The sequence below is a fragment of the Galeopterus variegatus genome, unplaced genomic scaffold (assembly GCF_000696425.1).
Source record: "Galeopterus variegatus unplaced genomic scaffold, G_variegatus-3.0.2 Scaffold391, whole genome shotgun sequence".
NCBI lineage: Eukaryota > Metazoa > Chordata > Mammalia > Dermoptera > Cynocephalidae > Galeopterus > Galeopterus variegatus.
In genome coordinates this window covers 416499-433304 of record NW_007726502.1, presented here as the reverse complement: position 1 = coordinate 433304, position 16806 = coordinate 416499, and the positions used below count along the sequence as shown (strand labels likewise).

Sequence of the window (16806 nt, the reverse complement as noted above, 5' to 3'; positions counted from 1 at the left end):
CCTATATGGGATCCGAACCCAGGGCCTTGGTGTTATCAGCACCACACTCTCCCGAGTGAGCTGCTGGGCCGGCCCGACATCATCATATTTCTACTGTACCTTTTCTGTATTTAGATACACAAATATCATAGTTATAATTGCCACAGTTTTCAGTATAGTAACATGCTGTACAGATTTGTAGTCTAGGAATAATAGGCTGTACCATATAGCATAGGTGTGTAGTAGACTGTCCAGGTTTGTGTAAGTACACTGTATGATGTTTGCATAATGGAGTCACCTAATGACACATTCCTCAAAATGTATCCCCGTCACATGACTATATTTATGTATTTTTTCCTTCCTCCTCCTCACCTTGTTCTTTAGAAAGTTTAATCACAATTTTCTGGAATTCTCTACAATTTTTGGTAATCTTTTTTTTTTTTTTTTTTACTTCTTTGCAGGAATTATATTCCACAGAAAAGTATCCCCAAGGAAGTGCCACCAGGTACTAAGTCTTCTCCAGGTTGGTCCTGGGAGGCTGGCCCATTGGCTTCTTCCCCGTCTCCACAGAATACCCCTCTGGCCCAAGTGTTTGTCCCTTTGGAGTCTGTTAAGCCCAGTAAGTGCAGTTTCATGCCTTATTTTTTCTTTCTCTGTTACAATCCCAGCTTTTTTCACTCCAGATTAGTAGGGGTGGCCCTTAATTTAGGGAAGATGTGTGGTGGAGATTTTGCCTGGGGGCAGAGGGTAAGAGGTGGCAGCTTGGTCTTTTAACTAATATTTTTCTTCAAAGTCTTCTTTGTTTTGGGATTGACATTGTCAAGGATATTGGCAGGCAGAATTTAATTGAAGGGGCTTAAGTCTACTTAGGGACATGTTGTTTGTTCATTTGGAATTCAAGAAGGGAATGTTTCATGTGGTCCGAAGTGACTAAAAGGACGTGGGATTTGTTTTTTGTTTATTTTTTTTTCCTTTAAATTTTTATTTTGTCAATATACAATGTGGTTGATTATTATGGCCCATAAAGGACGTGGGATTTGAAGGAAAGGAAGAATTTGGCTAGGTATCCTCCTTCTCTAGGGATCCTCATTAAAGTACCTTTCTAAGTGGTCGCAAAGGGAACGAGACTGAAGGCCCATGGTCAGTACACTAGTATGTGAGGCAGGAAACAGCTCCAAGGCCTGGGCACTTTTCTCTAGAGCAGAGTCCTCCTGTGGCTCGGTGTGGTGAGGTCAGATTGCAGAGGGCCCTGGAAGCCAGGCAGATGAAGGTAAACATAGTTGGTAAGCAGTGAGAGCTCTTTACACATTCACATTATTAATTTTTGATTTAAAAAATAATACGTGCTCATTGTTAATTTCCTGATTTTGATACTTGTACTATGGTTATGTATGATGATAACATTTAGGAAACCTGGGTATATGGGAATTCTTTGTGTTGGTTTTGTAGCTTTTTATAAGTCTGAAATTATTACAAAACAAAGTGAAAAAAATAGTTAAAAGCAAAAATACATGTTAAGGTAGAGATTTAGAGAAGATAGAGCAGAAAAGTAAAGTTAATCTATACCATTACTAGCCAGAGATGGATATTCTGTTAATGTCTTATCTTGTTGTCTTACCCATATATATATAATTCTTAATAAATTGACACCACAGTATGTATAGACTATCTTATTATCTGTTTTAAAAGTAATGCTGGATGTAGACATTTAAAATTTTGGTCTGCATTACCAATTTCCCTTCCAAAAATTTTGCCCTTTCCCCCATACTCTTACTGCCATACCTCACTGGTATTTTGTTTCTTTTTTTTGTTTGTTTTTGATTTTTTGTGTGTGTGACTCGCCAGTAATGGAGATCTGAACCCTGGACCTTGGTGTTATCACACCATGCTCTGACTAACTGAGCTAACCAGACAGCCCCCCTCTCACTGGTATTTTCTTTTCCTTTTTTTTTTTTTTTTTTTTAAAATGACCGGTAAGGGGATCTTAACCCTTGACTTGGTGGTGTTAGCACCACGCTCACCCAGTGAGTAACTGGCCATCCCTATATGGGATCCGAACCCATGGCCTTGGTGTTATCAGCACCGCACTCTTCTGAGTGAGCCATGGGCCGGCCCTCTCACTGGTATTTTCAGTCTTGTAAATTTTGACAGTCTTACTGTGACAGCTTTATTTTTATAATGTACATTTTGATAAGTGATGTTTGGCATGAGATAAAGATCTTCCTTAAAATGTTTTTCCAGATGGTTAACTCATCTGAAGGCCATTTATCAACCACTAATTTTAAAATATGTATCCTTATGTTAAATTCTCGTATTTGGGTCTGTTCTCCATGCTGTTTTACACCAGTTTACTTGAATTGCAGTTTTATCTCTTGAGTATTTGCTGATACAAATAGCCCTGCCCCTCTTTTTTTATTTCTTGGTCAGTCTTGTTTTTCCCCCAATTAACATTGGAATCACCTCTTAGCTAAATTAAAACAATCTCTTTAGGGTTTCCATTGGAATTTCATTAAACCTATTACCTTGAGGAGATTTACTATCTTTCCAGTTTTACAGAATTAAATGTAAGGGGTGTGTATGGTGTGCATGTGTAGTTATATGAAAGGGACCAGAAGGAAATAATCCTAAGTGTTAGCATTGCTTAATTCTGGATAGGATTAACAATGATTTTTTAAGAAATTTTTCATTCTTTATAATAGTCTTTATTTTCTATAGTGTTTGCACATTATTTTAATCATAATTATATCTCCCTCAAAAAAATGTTGTTTTTAAGTTGGTAATGTGCTTAGGATGGTTGGATGGTTGGGAGAAGTCAGTTTGGAGGGTTACAGGATTCCTACTAGTACGAGAACTTGGATTATGGTGGTGCAGAAGGGTTAAGTCCAAGAGATGTTTTGAGAGAAGCATCAGCATTGGAGAGAATGTGCACATCTGTCCCAAGCCAGGCTGTCAGGGGAGTTTGCAGTAGTACTAACCCTTCTGGTTGTGTCTCCCTCTACCAGGCAGCCTGCCTCCCGTTATCGTATATGACCGGAATGGATTCAGAATTCTGCTCCACTTCTCCCAGGCTGGGGCCCCTGGCCACCCAGAGGTGCAGGTGTTACTGTTGACCATGATGAGCACCGCTACCCAGCCTGTCTGGGACATCATGTTTCAAGTGGCTGTGCCAAAAGTGAGTCATATGCTGGCTGCCTCCTTTGAATTTCTCAGTAACTATCATCATTTTTGAGCACTAGGTCTTTTGCTGGGACCTTATAAGATGGAAGACAGAATCTTCACTCAGACTAGTTTAAGATGAAATGGGAATTTTATTGGCTTACTTGATATCCTCTCTACAAAGCAGGAAAATGGCTACCAGCAGCTCCAGGGTTATATGATTATTAACCCTTCTTATCTCAGAAGGAAACTCTCACCCGGCAGGAGGCATGCATGTTGATATATCCAAGAAAGGGCTCTAATTTGCCTTGTTGGTGTGAATTACATACCTTGGCCCAGTAGCTTGTGTCCAGGGATATGAGGTACTTAGCCAATTTGGGATAATATGTTCCCTTTTCAAGGGAAGTAGGGCCCCTCTGGATAATAGTCATACAACAATCACAGAGGAAGGGGCATGTCCTTAAAGGAAAAGATTGAAGGCAGACAAAAATAAATACATGCATTCCCTAATCCTCATGGTAGTCTTGTGGGATATGTACCCTATTACCTCCGTTTTCTAAATTCTCAACCCAAGGCCCAGAGTTAAATATTTTGCTCAAGGTCACAAAGCTAGTAAGGGGCAGAGTTAGAATTCAACCCAAGATATGCCCTAGCTCTTTATGCTGCCTCTCAGATGCCAGCCATTGACCATACAACTTCACATATGTTGTATGTGTGTGGAAGGAAAGGCCTTATGGATCTTTTCATCAATTAGTGGGAGCCATCTCTTTGGGCTCCCAAGGCACCTGTGGGAGCCCATGTCTCCTGAGAAGCCCATTTCCTCTTAGAGCAGTGGTGTGCATGTCAGGTTCCTGTTCACCTGCTCTCCCTCACTGGAGCTGTAGCTTTTGAGGAGTGAGTTACATGTTGGGCTTTTCCCCCCCTCATAGTCAATGAGAGTGAAGCTGCAGCCGGCATCCAGCTCCAGGCTTCCTGCATTCAGTCCTTTGGTGCCTCCAGCTGTGATATCTCAGATGCTGCTGCTTGACAATCCACACAAAGTATGTTCTGGCATCTTTTGTAGCAGGGAAATGGGGGCCCCTGAACTGCAGGGAGGTAACTTTGTGGGTAGAGAGAGGCATATAGAAACTTTGCTCTAGAAAGTATGTGGTTTGGTGGGGGGCGGGGATGGAGGGGAACGTCCCTTGCTAGAGTCTGATTGCCTTTGAGGCTTAATTGAAAGAAGATCTGTGATGGATTGTCATAGTTGGGAACCAAGGAAGGGACATATGAACTCTCCCTAATACCATAGAGTCATGAAAGGGTGAGGCCTGTCTTCAGAAGCTGATCTTTCTGAATTATAGTCCATCTCAGGACTGCAGAAGTGTGGATGGGCTCCCAGGATGTATGCTAGTGTCCCTTGTGTTTGTAGTCCCAAGGAGGCTAGGCCAGGGTGTTTCTTTTGTGTCATCACTTGGGTGGAATTAACATATACCTACTGTTCCTTGGTCACTACTGGGTGGGCGAAGGCTTTTACTTTGGGCTGGCCGTTGTGTTGCTCCCCACTAATTTAACATCTTATGTCTCTCATATCCCAGGAACCTATCCGGTTACGGTATAAGCTGACATTCAACCAGGGTGGACAGCCATTCAGCGAAGTAGGAGAAGTGAAAGACTTTCCAGACCTGGCTGTCTTGGGTGCGGCCTAACTTCACAAGAGGGATCCTTCAATTCAAACTTAGGCTAATGTTACTTTTGCTGTCTAGCCAGGATAATTCACGGTGATTTAGTGCAGAGCGCCAAGAATTCTGGCATGGCATCAGGCTCTGGATGCCACCTCTGTCTTATTCTGCAGATACTTTGTGTGTGAGTGGGTCTGCGTGTGTGTTGTCGGGGGGTAGGGAGTGGATAGAGCAGGGCTTAGATGTGGGCAGTGTAGGAAATGCTGAAGCATTTCTGATAATCATCTCTGCTAAAGTCATATCTGTTTCTGCATGTTGGTGGACACCGATGTCCCTACCTCACGTTAGAGGTTTTATAAGCCAAAGTGTTTTTTCCATGTATTTTTATCTTTTCATTCATCCACTCTGTGCCTTGTCAGCCTTTGAAAGTCTTGGTTTCTCCCAGGCTGCTGTTCTCAGGGACCTTAAAAGGGACCTGGTTGGTCTTGGGGCAGAGAGTATTTTCTGGGGCACTCTCTTCCAGGAAAGACCTCGTCTCCGTCTTCATCCGAGAATGCTGCTTGCGTGTGTTCAGGAAGATCTTCTAAATGGAATGCTTTTTGCACTGTTTCCAGGCGAGGGGCTGCTGTGAGACTAGAGGACCACACTTGGTGGGCCACTCATGTCCTTCACCACTGTGCCTTAGAATTGCCCTTAGATGGACCCTCTAGGGAAGAGGGGAAAGCAGATCCTGGGCCTTATTCAAACCTCAGGTTCTGTGGGGTGGGCGGCAGCCATCTGGGCCCTTACTCAGGACCCTCAACTCCATCCTCATCCTCTTTCTCCATAAGCATTTGCTCAGAGCTCTTTGATTGTGACACCATGTAAGTAATTATAAATCACAGCTAGCAGGCCAGCCCGTGGCTGTTGACTTCACAATCCAAGATGGGGAATCTGTGATACAGATAGATGTGAAAAGAGCTTAGCAATGATTTAAGTGGTGACTAAGTATAGAAAGTTGTTGAATAAATGCCATGTAGCAAATACACGTTGTGGAGTGTTGAGTAATGGGAGATGCAAAGTTAATTGCATTTGAAGATGATAGACCTGAAGGGAACTAACTTTCTTCTGTTGGGAAGTAAGGAAAACTTCATGAAGGATGTAAAACCTTAACTGCCTTAGTGAAGAGGGAAGCTTTGACAATCCGAGGAAAGCTGGAGAGGAGAGGTGGATGTGTCACATCTATAATCTGAAGGAAAAATTAAGATTTATAATCAGTTAATACTTAATGAACACCTACGGTGTTGCTGGGAGCTTTGATGTATGTGTTTAACAAGTCCTGCTCAGCCCGATCAGTGGCAGGAGGAGCCTGAGCCTGGCTGAGGTGGCCTGGCTGATGAAGGCTTTGAGATTGGAGTGGCTGACCTGTCTGGGTAGGATTCTACCTCAAACTGCATGGCTCTGTTTGGAGCTCTTAATCACAAGACCTGGTATTTTCACAGTCTGATCTTTTGACTTCATATAGTTGAAAATCTGCCAACCCTAATTGGTGAGGGTGGAAGCTATAAAAGGTCATTTGTCAAGGTATGCTAATTCTTAAGCAAATATGAAAACTCATAATACATAAATGATGGGGTGATTTCTTCATCTGGCATAATTCACATAAGACTAATTTTAATCTAAGATTACTTTCATGCTCAAGTGTTCTATGTAGCTTTTATAGGTTCTCTACCTATTACACAAAATTTTTAGGTCCTGTACCTATTACACAAAATTTTTAAGAGGTAACCATTGTAGTGATAATGCCTATTTATGAAGAACTTCCATCAAAATGGTGAATGAGACTTACACAAGGAAAGGACAGGCTTTTTATCCTATAGTTCAAAGGTGAACTGATGTGTGTGTATCTGAATATTCTTCTGTTTTCCAGGAGACAGACCCCCGATGGTACTATGCCTAGGTGGAGCTGGACAGGATATGGGTGGGAGGGGAGCAGGAAGGCAGGTATCCTGAAAGTAGCCCTGGTTTATGTCATTGGTGCGTTCTAATTGCCAAATTCAGTGACCAGTTAGAGCCCAGTCCTTACCTTTTCACTGACTCAACAAATAGTTATTGACCAGCTACCCTGAGCCAGGTACTGGTGTAGGCACAGGTACAGCAGTGATAAAAGTCCCTGCTCTTTTGGGTCTTCTCTGGTGAGAGACATGTTCATAATGTACCTGCTGGAGATTTGGCACTGATGGCCAATGTATTACGTCATGCTGAACACTTCTGGGCTCCTGTTCATCCCCATTTCTTCACCTACCTCTGTGACTCCTCCTCTTCCTCTGTCCCTTAAATGTGGTTCCCCTGGATGTAGTCCTTAGGACTTTTCCAAGTCATTTCACTGAGGCCTGGCAATCAAGCCTTTTTAAACTGCTAGATGGATCCTAGACCTGAGTCGATCTCAAGCCCTCTACCCTCATGTTTCAAACTGTCAGTGGACATCTGTATCTGGAGGTTCCACTGTTGCTTTCAACTCTCTGTGCTCAGAGTAGAGCCCATCCTCCTACCTCTTTCCCCCTATATTCTCTCGTACTTGAAAGTACCTGTCTGAGATTTAGTGGATTCTTGAGTCCTCCTTAATCTATGTCCACTCAGTTGTGTCTCATGTAGTCAATTTTCTGAATACTACCTGCTCTCACATTGCCACTGCCCTGGTTTGGGCCTTTTTATTTTATTTTTTTCATGGTTCAGTAGCCTGCCTGACAATTCTGAGTCATTCTCCTTGCCACCACCAGAATTCTGTATCAAAACTGAGTGCTTGGGGCCAGCCCGTGGCTCACTCGGGAGAGTGCGGTGCTGATAACACCAAGGCCCCGGGTTCGGATCCCATATAGGGATGGCCGGTTCGCTCACTGGCTGAGCGTGGTGCTGGCAACACCAAGTCAAGGGTTAAGATCCCCTTACTGGTCATCTTTAAAAACAACAACAACAACAACAACAAACTGAGTGCTTGTTCTCCTGCTGAAAAATCCTGAATGGCTTCCTAATGCCTAGATGCCTGTGGGATCAAATTCCAATAGCTTACTGTGGCATTCAGTCTACTTCTATTACTTTGCTCCCTATACTTGTGGTATCATCTGCCAAGAATAGAGCATAATTTGCCACAGCCAGAATAAGTTCCTTTCAAGCTTTGATAATGCCATGTTTTTTCATATCCTTTTGACTGTATATGCAGGTAATTCCTCTTTTAACTTTTCAGTGAACTTAAGACTGGGCTAAAATGCTACTTTGTCTGTGAGCCACTATTTGAACATAAATGGGCAATGGAGATAAATAGAATAAATGACAACCAAAATAAAGTGAATGTTACCCATTAAGAATGAAGTAGTATAAATGAGATAGCAAACAATAAAGGTAGAAAGCAAAGGCGATATTCTAGAATACAAGTAGTGCTTGGCTACTACAGTGTTCCAAATTCCTTTAAATATGTTGAGTATAGAAGATATTTACCCAGCCCAAAGAGTATAAAATTCAACTAGGTGCAGGGTTTTGTTTTTGTTTTTTCTTTTAACTAAGAAAACAGTAGGATAGAGTCCTAGAATGCTTGCTCTGGTTTATTTCTTTTAAAGTACAGCCTGATGTTCTTCACTGGAAAGAGGTGAAGCCAAGTAAGACAAAGCAGGAAGTGTGCTCAGATAAGATGAGCCAGGCCTTTCCCTAATTAGTTGAGGTACTTGAGGTCCAGAGCCTTCATCACCTGTCACACTGGAAAGAGAAAATTTAGGCCTCTATTCTTTGTCCAGTGCATTGTCAGTTATACCATATTCATTCTGAGAAAGCCTGTGGTTTAAAAAGCGTAAATATTTTGCTCCTTTGACTTTTATTCTTGGGAAGAATACATACTTCATTTCACTTTTAGAAGTAGTCTAATATTGAAAATTGAAATACCACCACAGAGATACAGGCCTCAGATACATAGACTTGAATTTCGAGGTCCGAAGTCCCAACAGTTTGAAATAAAGTCGACCCTTTGTTGCAGTTCTATTCATTATTCTTCATTCACTATTGCCTCTGACTAGCCATGTGACCTAGGACAAGAAATTTTTCCTCTTCAGATTTTTCCACTGTAAAATGATAGTAAAAGAACCTACCCTATAGAATTGTTTTGAGAACTAAACTGCATTGGGCTGGCCAGTTTGTTCACTTGTTTAGAGCGTGGTACTGACAACACCCAGGTCTAGGGTTTGGTCCTTGTATTGGCCAGTTGCCAAAAAAAAAAAAAAAAGGAAAAACTATCACACTTGGTAATGAGTTGTTAGCTGTTTTCTGTTTGTTCATCTAGCTTACAGTACATGAACAGAACAGACTTGCCCGTACTATTTAAGGGTTAATCCTGAGACACAGTAAATATCAAGGATAGAAATATAAAAAATTACAGTAATTGGAAGCTACATTCCTAAATCTAATAAAGTTTTAGCCATTTTGAAGTTCTACTCCTAAATCTAGTCAAAAAAACACATCCATAATAGAACACTTAGAAACTAAGAATGAATATTCTTTGTATAAAACATTAAGCTAGCAATTGTGTAAACAGAGGTATGCATTCTAAAATTCATAACTTACACCAGAATCTGAAACAGATAATACAAAAAGTATTTTGCATTTTTTATTATTGCTTTTGAATATATAGGCAAAATAGCAAAAATTTTTAGCTGAAATACTGGCTTTAAAGCTAGTGACGTATTGGAAGAATACACTGCAGAAAGCATTTGCTGGGAATGCAGTTAACCACATTAATAGCTCAAAATTATTTGGTCATCTCAACAGATGTAGAAAAAGTGTTTCAAGGGCTGGCCATGGCTCATTTGGGGGAGAGTGGTTCTGATAACATCAAGGCCACGGGTTCGGATCCCTATATAGGGATTGGCCGGTTAGCTCATTGGATGAGCGTGGTGCTGACAACACCAACTCAGGGGTTAAGATCTCCTTATCGGTCATCTTCTGAAAAAAAGAAAAAACTGTTTCATTGCATCTTTTGTAATAAAATCAAACACCAGCAAATGTTTAATAAGGAACTACTACAGTGGTCTAGACAAAAAGGTTTATTTTCCTGTGTGAAAGAAGGCCGGAAATAATTCAGAAATATTTTCTTTCTTTTTTTTTTTTTAAAAAAGATGACTGGTAAGGGGATCTCAACCCTTGGCTTGGTGTTGTCAGCACCACGCTCAGCTAGTGAGCAAACCGGCCATCCCTATATAGGATCCGAACCCGTGGCCTTGGTGTTATCAGCACCGCACTCCACCGAGTGAGCCACGGGCTGGCCTCAGAAATATTTCCTATATAAGCATCGCAAAGTCATTAGGGGCCCAGCCCTTAAGTCACCATCCAAGGACATGCTGTTCAACATCCTGTTAAAAGATAATAACTTTAGACATGATATTCCTATTGTAAGTCACAGGAAAGAAGGAAGGAATAAAGGAAAAATATTCTTTTTCAGGTTTCCTGAAAGTTTCACATTTCCATTCAAATCTTGGCCTGTGAAGGCCAAGAAAGTCATATTTGCACACAGTGGCATTGGGATTTGGTTACTAAGGAAGGAGAGTAAATTAGATATAGGGGTAAATTAGAAGTCTACCGTAACATTATATTATGGCAATATACAGGGGAAGAAAGCTGCCCTTGAACTATTGCTAAACAAAAACATTATGCTTTTGTATTTATCATATAACCCAAGTTTTAAAACCAAACAACCCACCTAGATATCTGTGTACACATATAACTGGTAATTTTCAGGTCATAGAATTACAAATGAGTTTTAGAAAATACAGATTAAAGAAAACTTCTAAGTTGAAAGTATTTATGCTCAATGTTAATTTTTTTTAACGGATAAGATGTTCACGTGATTCAAAGTTAAAATACAAAAGATGAAAATTCTTCCCACCCACCCCATTTACCTTCCTGGTCTGTCTTCAGAGAGGGTCGGTGCTATGTTCAAGCAGATTTATTGTTCTATTTAGCTTTTTTCATGTAAAACTGTTTATGGCTTGGAGATAATGCAATTACCAGTATGAATTAATAGGAAAGAATAGCCCCTGACCTCGTATGGTGTAAATCAAGCATTTATGTGTTGAAAGTGCTGCCTATTAAAACTCGAGCGCAGCGGTTTCATGATGGCTTCCTTGTATCTCCAGCCGCTCAGTGAGCGTGCTTCCCCAGCTGTCCTCGCTTCTTCCTGCCTTATTTCTGGCAGCCCTTCGGGTAGAGCGGGACAGGTATGGGCTTGGCAGTCAGATTCCATTTCTAGTTTTTTGCCACCTAGAGCATCTTGGGCAAGTCACTTAACATTTCTGGGTCTTAGTTTTTAGTTTTTATTTGAGGATGGAGGGTGCAGGGTGGCTGGCCAGTACAGGGATTTATTGAACCCTGGGCCTTGGTGTTATCAGCACCACACTCTAACCAACTGAACTAACTGGCTGGCCAGTTTTTATATTCTTAAATGTTAAAAATGTTAAAAATATACTTCATTAGTTTTAGTGAGGATTTAAGGAGGTCAGCAAAGTATCAGATACAATAGGTGCTCTGATTCTCAAATCACCTCTGAGATTTCTGTTTAACAACCCTAGTAGTGGTGACTTCCATTTCATCATTTTGTTAATTTCACAATCTCTTCTCATGGAACCAGTGATACTGTACTAACAATACCAATAACCTGCCAGTATTTCCAGAAGCAGCATAAAAGCTTGATGCTTTTGACAAATATTTAACCGTTCCCTCTGTATTTGTTAGGATTGGGCTTGGTTGCACTAAAGGAAAAATCTAGTGGCTGGCTGCTTATCTCACTTGGTTAGTGTGTGGTGCTGATAACACCAAGGTCAAGGATTCGGATTCCCAAACTGGCCAGCCACTAAAAAAAAAAAAGAAATCTGAAGTAACAGTGGCTTAAGCGAAAGACACTTCTCTCCTTTGCCATAGTTTCCTAGAGCTGCCATAATAATGTTACCACCAACTGGGTAGCTTAAAACGACAGGAGTTTATTGTAGTTCTTGAGGCTGGAAGTCTGGAATTGGGGCCATAATCGTGCTCCCTCTGAAAGCTGGAGGAGAATCCTGTTTGTTGACTATGAGTCTTTGGCATTCGTTGGTTTACAGCCTTAAAGAAGTCACAAGTGAAATTAGAAAATATTTTAAATCAAAATGAAAACATATCAGAATTTAGGGAATGCAGCTAAAGCAGTTCTTAGGAAGGAATTTATAATTTAAAATGCCTTTTAATAAAGATTTCAGGTGGGAGTTAAGAGAGAAAGGAGGAAGGGAAAGACCACAGTGGTGTGTTGAACTTGCATAGGGAGAGTGCATACCTAGGGTTGCGGGATGGGGTGCAGGAGGGGGAAGGGGAGGTTTAATAAAGAGGTTACTGAGAAAATTAACAAAAAGTTATTAATATGATAGCTGTCTTCCAATCCATTAGAAGGTGTTCTCATCCAATAAACTAATTTGAGTCTTTGACGAATTATAATACAGTTGGAAAAAATGTTATTTTATTAAAAAAGGATTTCAAATCAGTAACCTAAGATTCCATTTTAATATACGAGACAAGAGCAAACTAAATTCAAAGAATGCAGAAGAAAGGGCTGATTAGTGCATAAATCAATGATAGAAAATTAAAAATAGAAAAAAATTAACAAGCCAAAGTTGGTTCTTTGAAGAGATCAATGAAATTAACAAACTTAAGCTAGACTGACCAAGAAAAAAAAATTATCAAAGTCAAGAAAGAAAGAGAGGACATCACTACCAATTTTACAGAAATTAAAAAGGATTATAAGAATATTATGAACAAATTTTTCTCTTTTTTTGGCGGCTAGCTGGTACAGGATCTGAACCCTTGACCCCGGTGTTACAAGGCTATATTCAAACCAACCAAGCTACCCAGCCAGCCCAACGAACAATTTTATGCCAACAAATTATATAACAGATGAAATGGACAAAAATTTTTTTTTTTTTTTTTTTTTAAAGATGACCGGTAGGGCTGGCCTGGTGGCGCACTGGAGAGTGCGCCGCCTGGGAGCACGGCAGCGCTCCCGCCGAGGGTTCAGATCCCATGTGGAGACTGGTTCCCGCTCACTGGTTGAGCGCAGTGCGGGCGCGACACCGAGGGTTGTGATCCCGTTACCGGTCAGTAAAAAAAAGACAAAAATAAATAAATAAATAAAATAAAATAAAGATGACTGGTAAGGGGATCTTAACCCTTGATGTGGTGTTGTCAGCAACATGCTCTCCCAAGTGAGCTAACCGGCCATCCCTATATAGGGATCCAAACCCGTGGCCAGGGTGTTATCAGCACCACACTCTACCAAGTGAGCCACGGGCCGGCAGTGGTGTTGTCAGCAACATGCTCTCCCAAGTGAGCTAACCGGCCATCCCTATATAGGGATCCGAACCCGTGGCCAGGGTGTTATCAGCACCACACTCTACCAAGTGAGCCACGGGCCGGCACTGAAATGGACAAATTTTTAGAAAGGCAAAATTACCAACTGATTAAAGAAATAGAAAATCTGAATAGGCCTATAACAAAGAAGTTGAATTGGTAATTTAAAATTTTCCTACAAAGAAATTTCCAGGCCCAGATAACTTCACTTTTAATTTTGTCAAATATTTAAAGAAGTAATATTACTCTGTCACAAACTCAGAAAACAGAAGGATCACTTCCCAACTCTTTCTGTGAGGCCAGTATTCATCTTATACCAAAATCAGACAAAGACATCACAAAAACAGAAAACTGCAGACCAATAACCCCATGAACATAGACACAAAAATCTTCAACAAAATATTAGGAAAGGAAGTCCAGGAACATGTAAAAATCATACACCATGACCAGGAAGAATTTATCCCAGGAATGCAAGATTTGTTTACCATCTTAGAATCAATTACTAAAATATATAAATAGAATAAAGGACAAAAACCACATGATTATCTCAATAGATATGGAATAAAAGTTACAAAATCCAACATCTTAAACTCTTAACAAACTAGGAATAGAAGGGGACTTCACCAACTTGAAAAAGGGCATCTGTGAAAATCTACAGCTAGGGGCTGACCCGGTGGCGCATTCGGGAGAGTGCTGCGCTGGGAGCGCAGTGGTGCTCTCACCGCGGGTTCACCGCGGGTTCGGATCCTATATGGGAGTGGCTGGTGCGCTCACTGGCTGAGCGTGGTGCGGGTGACACCAAGCCAGGGGTTGCGATCCCCTTACCGGTCATGAAAAAGACAAAAAAAAAAAACAAAAAATCTACAGCTAGCATAATTGTTAAAGACAGATCCGCAAGTTCTGGAACAAAGCAAAGCAAGGATGTCTGCTTTTGCCACTTATATTCAGCATTTTTCTGAAGTTTCTAACCAATGCAGTTAGGGGAAGAAAGGCATCCAAATTGGAAAGGAAAAAGGAAAAGTATATTTGCAGATGATATGATCCTGTATGTAAAATCCCGAGGAACACACACACACCAATACTATAACAAACAAAAGTAACATGGTCAAAGGGTACGAACATAAATATGCAAAAACAATTGTATTTCTTTAACAAGAAACTGAAAATTAAGAAAACTCCGTTTACAGTAGTGTTAAAAGGAATGCAATGCTTAGGAATTAATTTAACAAAAGAAGTGCAGGACTCGTACAATAAAAACTACAAAATTTTGCTGAGAGAAGTTAAGGAAGATCCAGATCAGAGGTTCTCAACCAGGGGTGATTGTTTCCACCAGGAGACACATGCAATGTGTGGAGATATTTTTGGTTGTCGCAACTTGGAGGGAATGCTACTGGCACCTAGTGGGTAGAGTCTAAGGATTCTGCTAAACATCTTACAGTGTGTAGGACAGCCCCACAACAAAAAGATTATCTGCCCCCAAATGTCAATACTGCCAAAGTTAGAAAATCCCAGTCTAAATAAATGGAGAGGCATTTCATGTTACAGATTGGAAGACTCAATGTTGTCAAGATGGCAATTATCCTCAAATTGATCTATAAATTTAACATAATCCCTGTTAAAATTCTAGCAGGATTTTTTGTAGAAATTGATGAGCTGAAATGCGAAGGGTCTGGAGTAGCAAAAGAATTTTTAAAAAGAACAAAGTAGGAGGACTTACACTGTCAGATTTCAAAACTTACTATAAACTACAGTTATCAAGGCAGTTGGGGCTGGCTGGTTAGCTTACTCTGGAGAGTGTGGTGCTAATAACACCAAGGTCAAAGGTTTAGGTCCCCATACCAGCCAGCAGCCAAAACCAAAAGTCAATGGGCTGGCTAGTTAGCTCGGTTAGAGTGCAGAGCACAGTGTTATAACAGCAAAGAAAGTTTGATACTGGTACAAGAATAGCCATATAGATAATAAGAGTCTAGAAATTCTTACATTTATGTCAGTTGATTTTTGACAAACACATTAAGCAATTCAGTAGAGAAAGGATATTTTCAACAAATGATCCTGGAGTAACTGTATATCTGCAATGCAAAAACAAAAAAACACCAAAACAAACCTCAGACCTTTATCTCACACTATACACAAAAAATGAACTCAAAATAGGTCACAAACCTAAATGTGAGAGCTAAAACTTCAAAATTTCTAGAGGAAAACTTAGGAGAAAATCTTCACGATTTGGGGTTAGGCAAAGATTTCTTAGATTCCACACCAACAGCATGATTCATAAAAGATAAACAGTAATAAAAGACTTTATCAAAATTAAAAACTTTTACACCTCAAAATACACCATGAAGAAAATGAAAAGACAAGCTATAGTCTGGGAGAAAATATTTGCCAACCATATCTCTAATAAGGGAATTATATCCAGAATATGTAAGGAACTTTGACAACTCAATAATATGAAGACAAAAATCTCATTTGAGGGCCGGCCCGTGGCTCACTTGGGAGAGTGCAGTGCTGATAACACCAAGGCCACGGGTTCGGGTCCCATATAGGGATGGCCGGTTAGCTCACTGGGTGAGCGTGGTGCTGACAACACCAAGTCAAGGGTTAAGATCCCCTTACCAGTCATCTTTAAAAAAAAAAAAGAAAAATCTCATTTGAAAATGGGCAAAAAAATTTGAAGACATTTCACCAAAGATGACATGAAAAGATGTTCAACATCATTGGTCATTAGGGAAATACAAATTAAAGCAACAATGACTTGCCACTACATAACAAATATTAGTGAGACTGTAGAGGCACTGGAACCCTCATGTAATGTTGACTGTAATGTAAAATGGTACAGGCACTCTGGAAAAGTTTGGCTTTTTCCTAAAAAGTTAAACACAAATAAGCTGGCCAGTTAGCTCAGTTGGTTAAAGTGCAGTACTTTAACACTAAGGTCAAGGGTTGGAATCCCCGTACCAGCCAGCTGCTAAGAAAAAAAACAAAAACAAAAAACATAAATTTACCTTACAACACAGCAATTTTACTTCCAGGAATCTATCCAAAAGAAATGAAAACATGTCTATAAAAATACATATATGTAAACGTTCATGACAGCATTATTCATAACAGCTCTAAACTGGAAACAATACAAATGTCCATCAATTGGTGAATGGATGAGCAAAATATGTTATCAAAATATGTTAACATATATAGTAACATATGTTAATGTTATTTCCTTACAATGGAATAATATTCAGCAACAGAAGGTAACAAATTACTGGTATGTGGTACATGGATGGACAAAAACTTGCTAGGTGAAAGAAGCCAGATGCAAAACACTAGATATTGTATAATTCCATGCATCTAAAATGTCCAGAAAGGGTAAATATATACAGACAGAAGCAGATTAATAGTTTCCTAGGGCTGGGGGTGGGAGCAGAGATTAAGTGCAAATGGGCAAAAAGGAATATTTTTAGCCGATGGAAATGTGGAGATAGCACAACTTTCTAAATTTACTAAAGATCATTGAATTGCATATGTACAATGGGTGAATTTTATGTCCTGTAAGTCATTCATCAATAGAGCTGTTTTTGAAAAGTGTCAGCTCTTCGGGGTGGCGGGGGGTGGCGGGGAGCGGCGGGGG

General features: G+C 40.3%; 1 protein-coding gene across 3 annotated transcripts in view; it reads left to right on the top strand.

Moving 5' to 3' along the window:
• GGA2 (golgi-associated, gamma adaptin ear containing, ARF binding protein 2) overlaps positions 1-5823 on the top strand; it is a 33625-nt gene extending 27802 nt beyond the window's left edge. For all 3 annotated transcript variants that reach the window (XM_008568263.1, XM_008568262.1, XM_008568261.1), the window contains 4 exons: positions 441-598; positions 2982-3151; positions 4065-4175; positions 4713-5823. In XM_008568263.1, the coding sequence (XP_008566485.1) occupies positions 441-598; positions 2982-3151; positions 4065-4175; positions 4713-4823 (550 nt within the window). In that variant the 3' untranslated portion in view covers positions 4824-5823. The remainder of the gene's footprint in view (positions 1-440; positions 599-2981; positions 3152-4064; positions 4176-4712) is intronic.
• The last annotated feature ends 10983 nt before the right edge of the window (positions 5824-16806 follow it).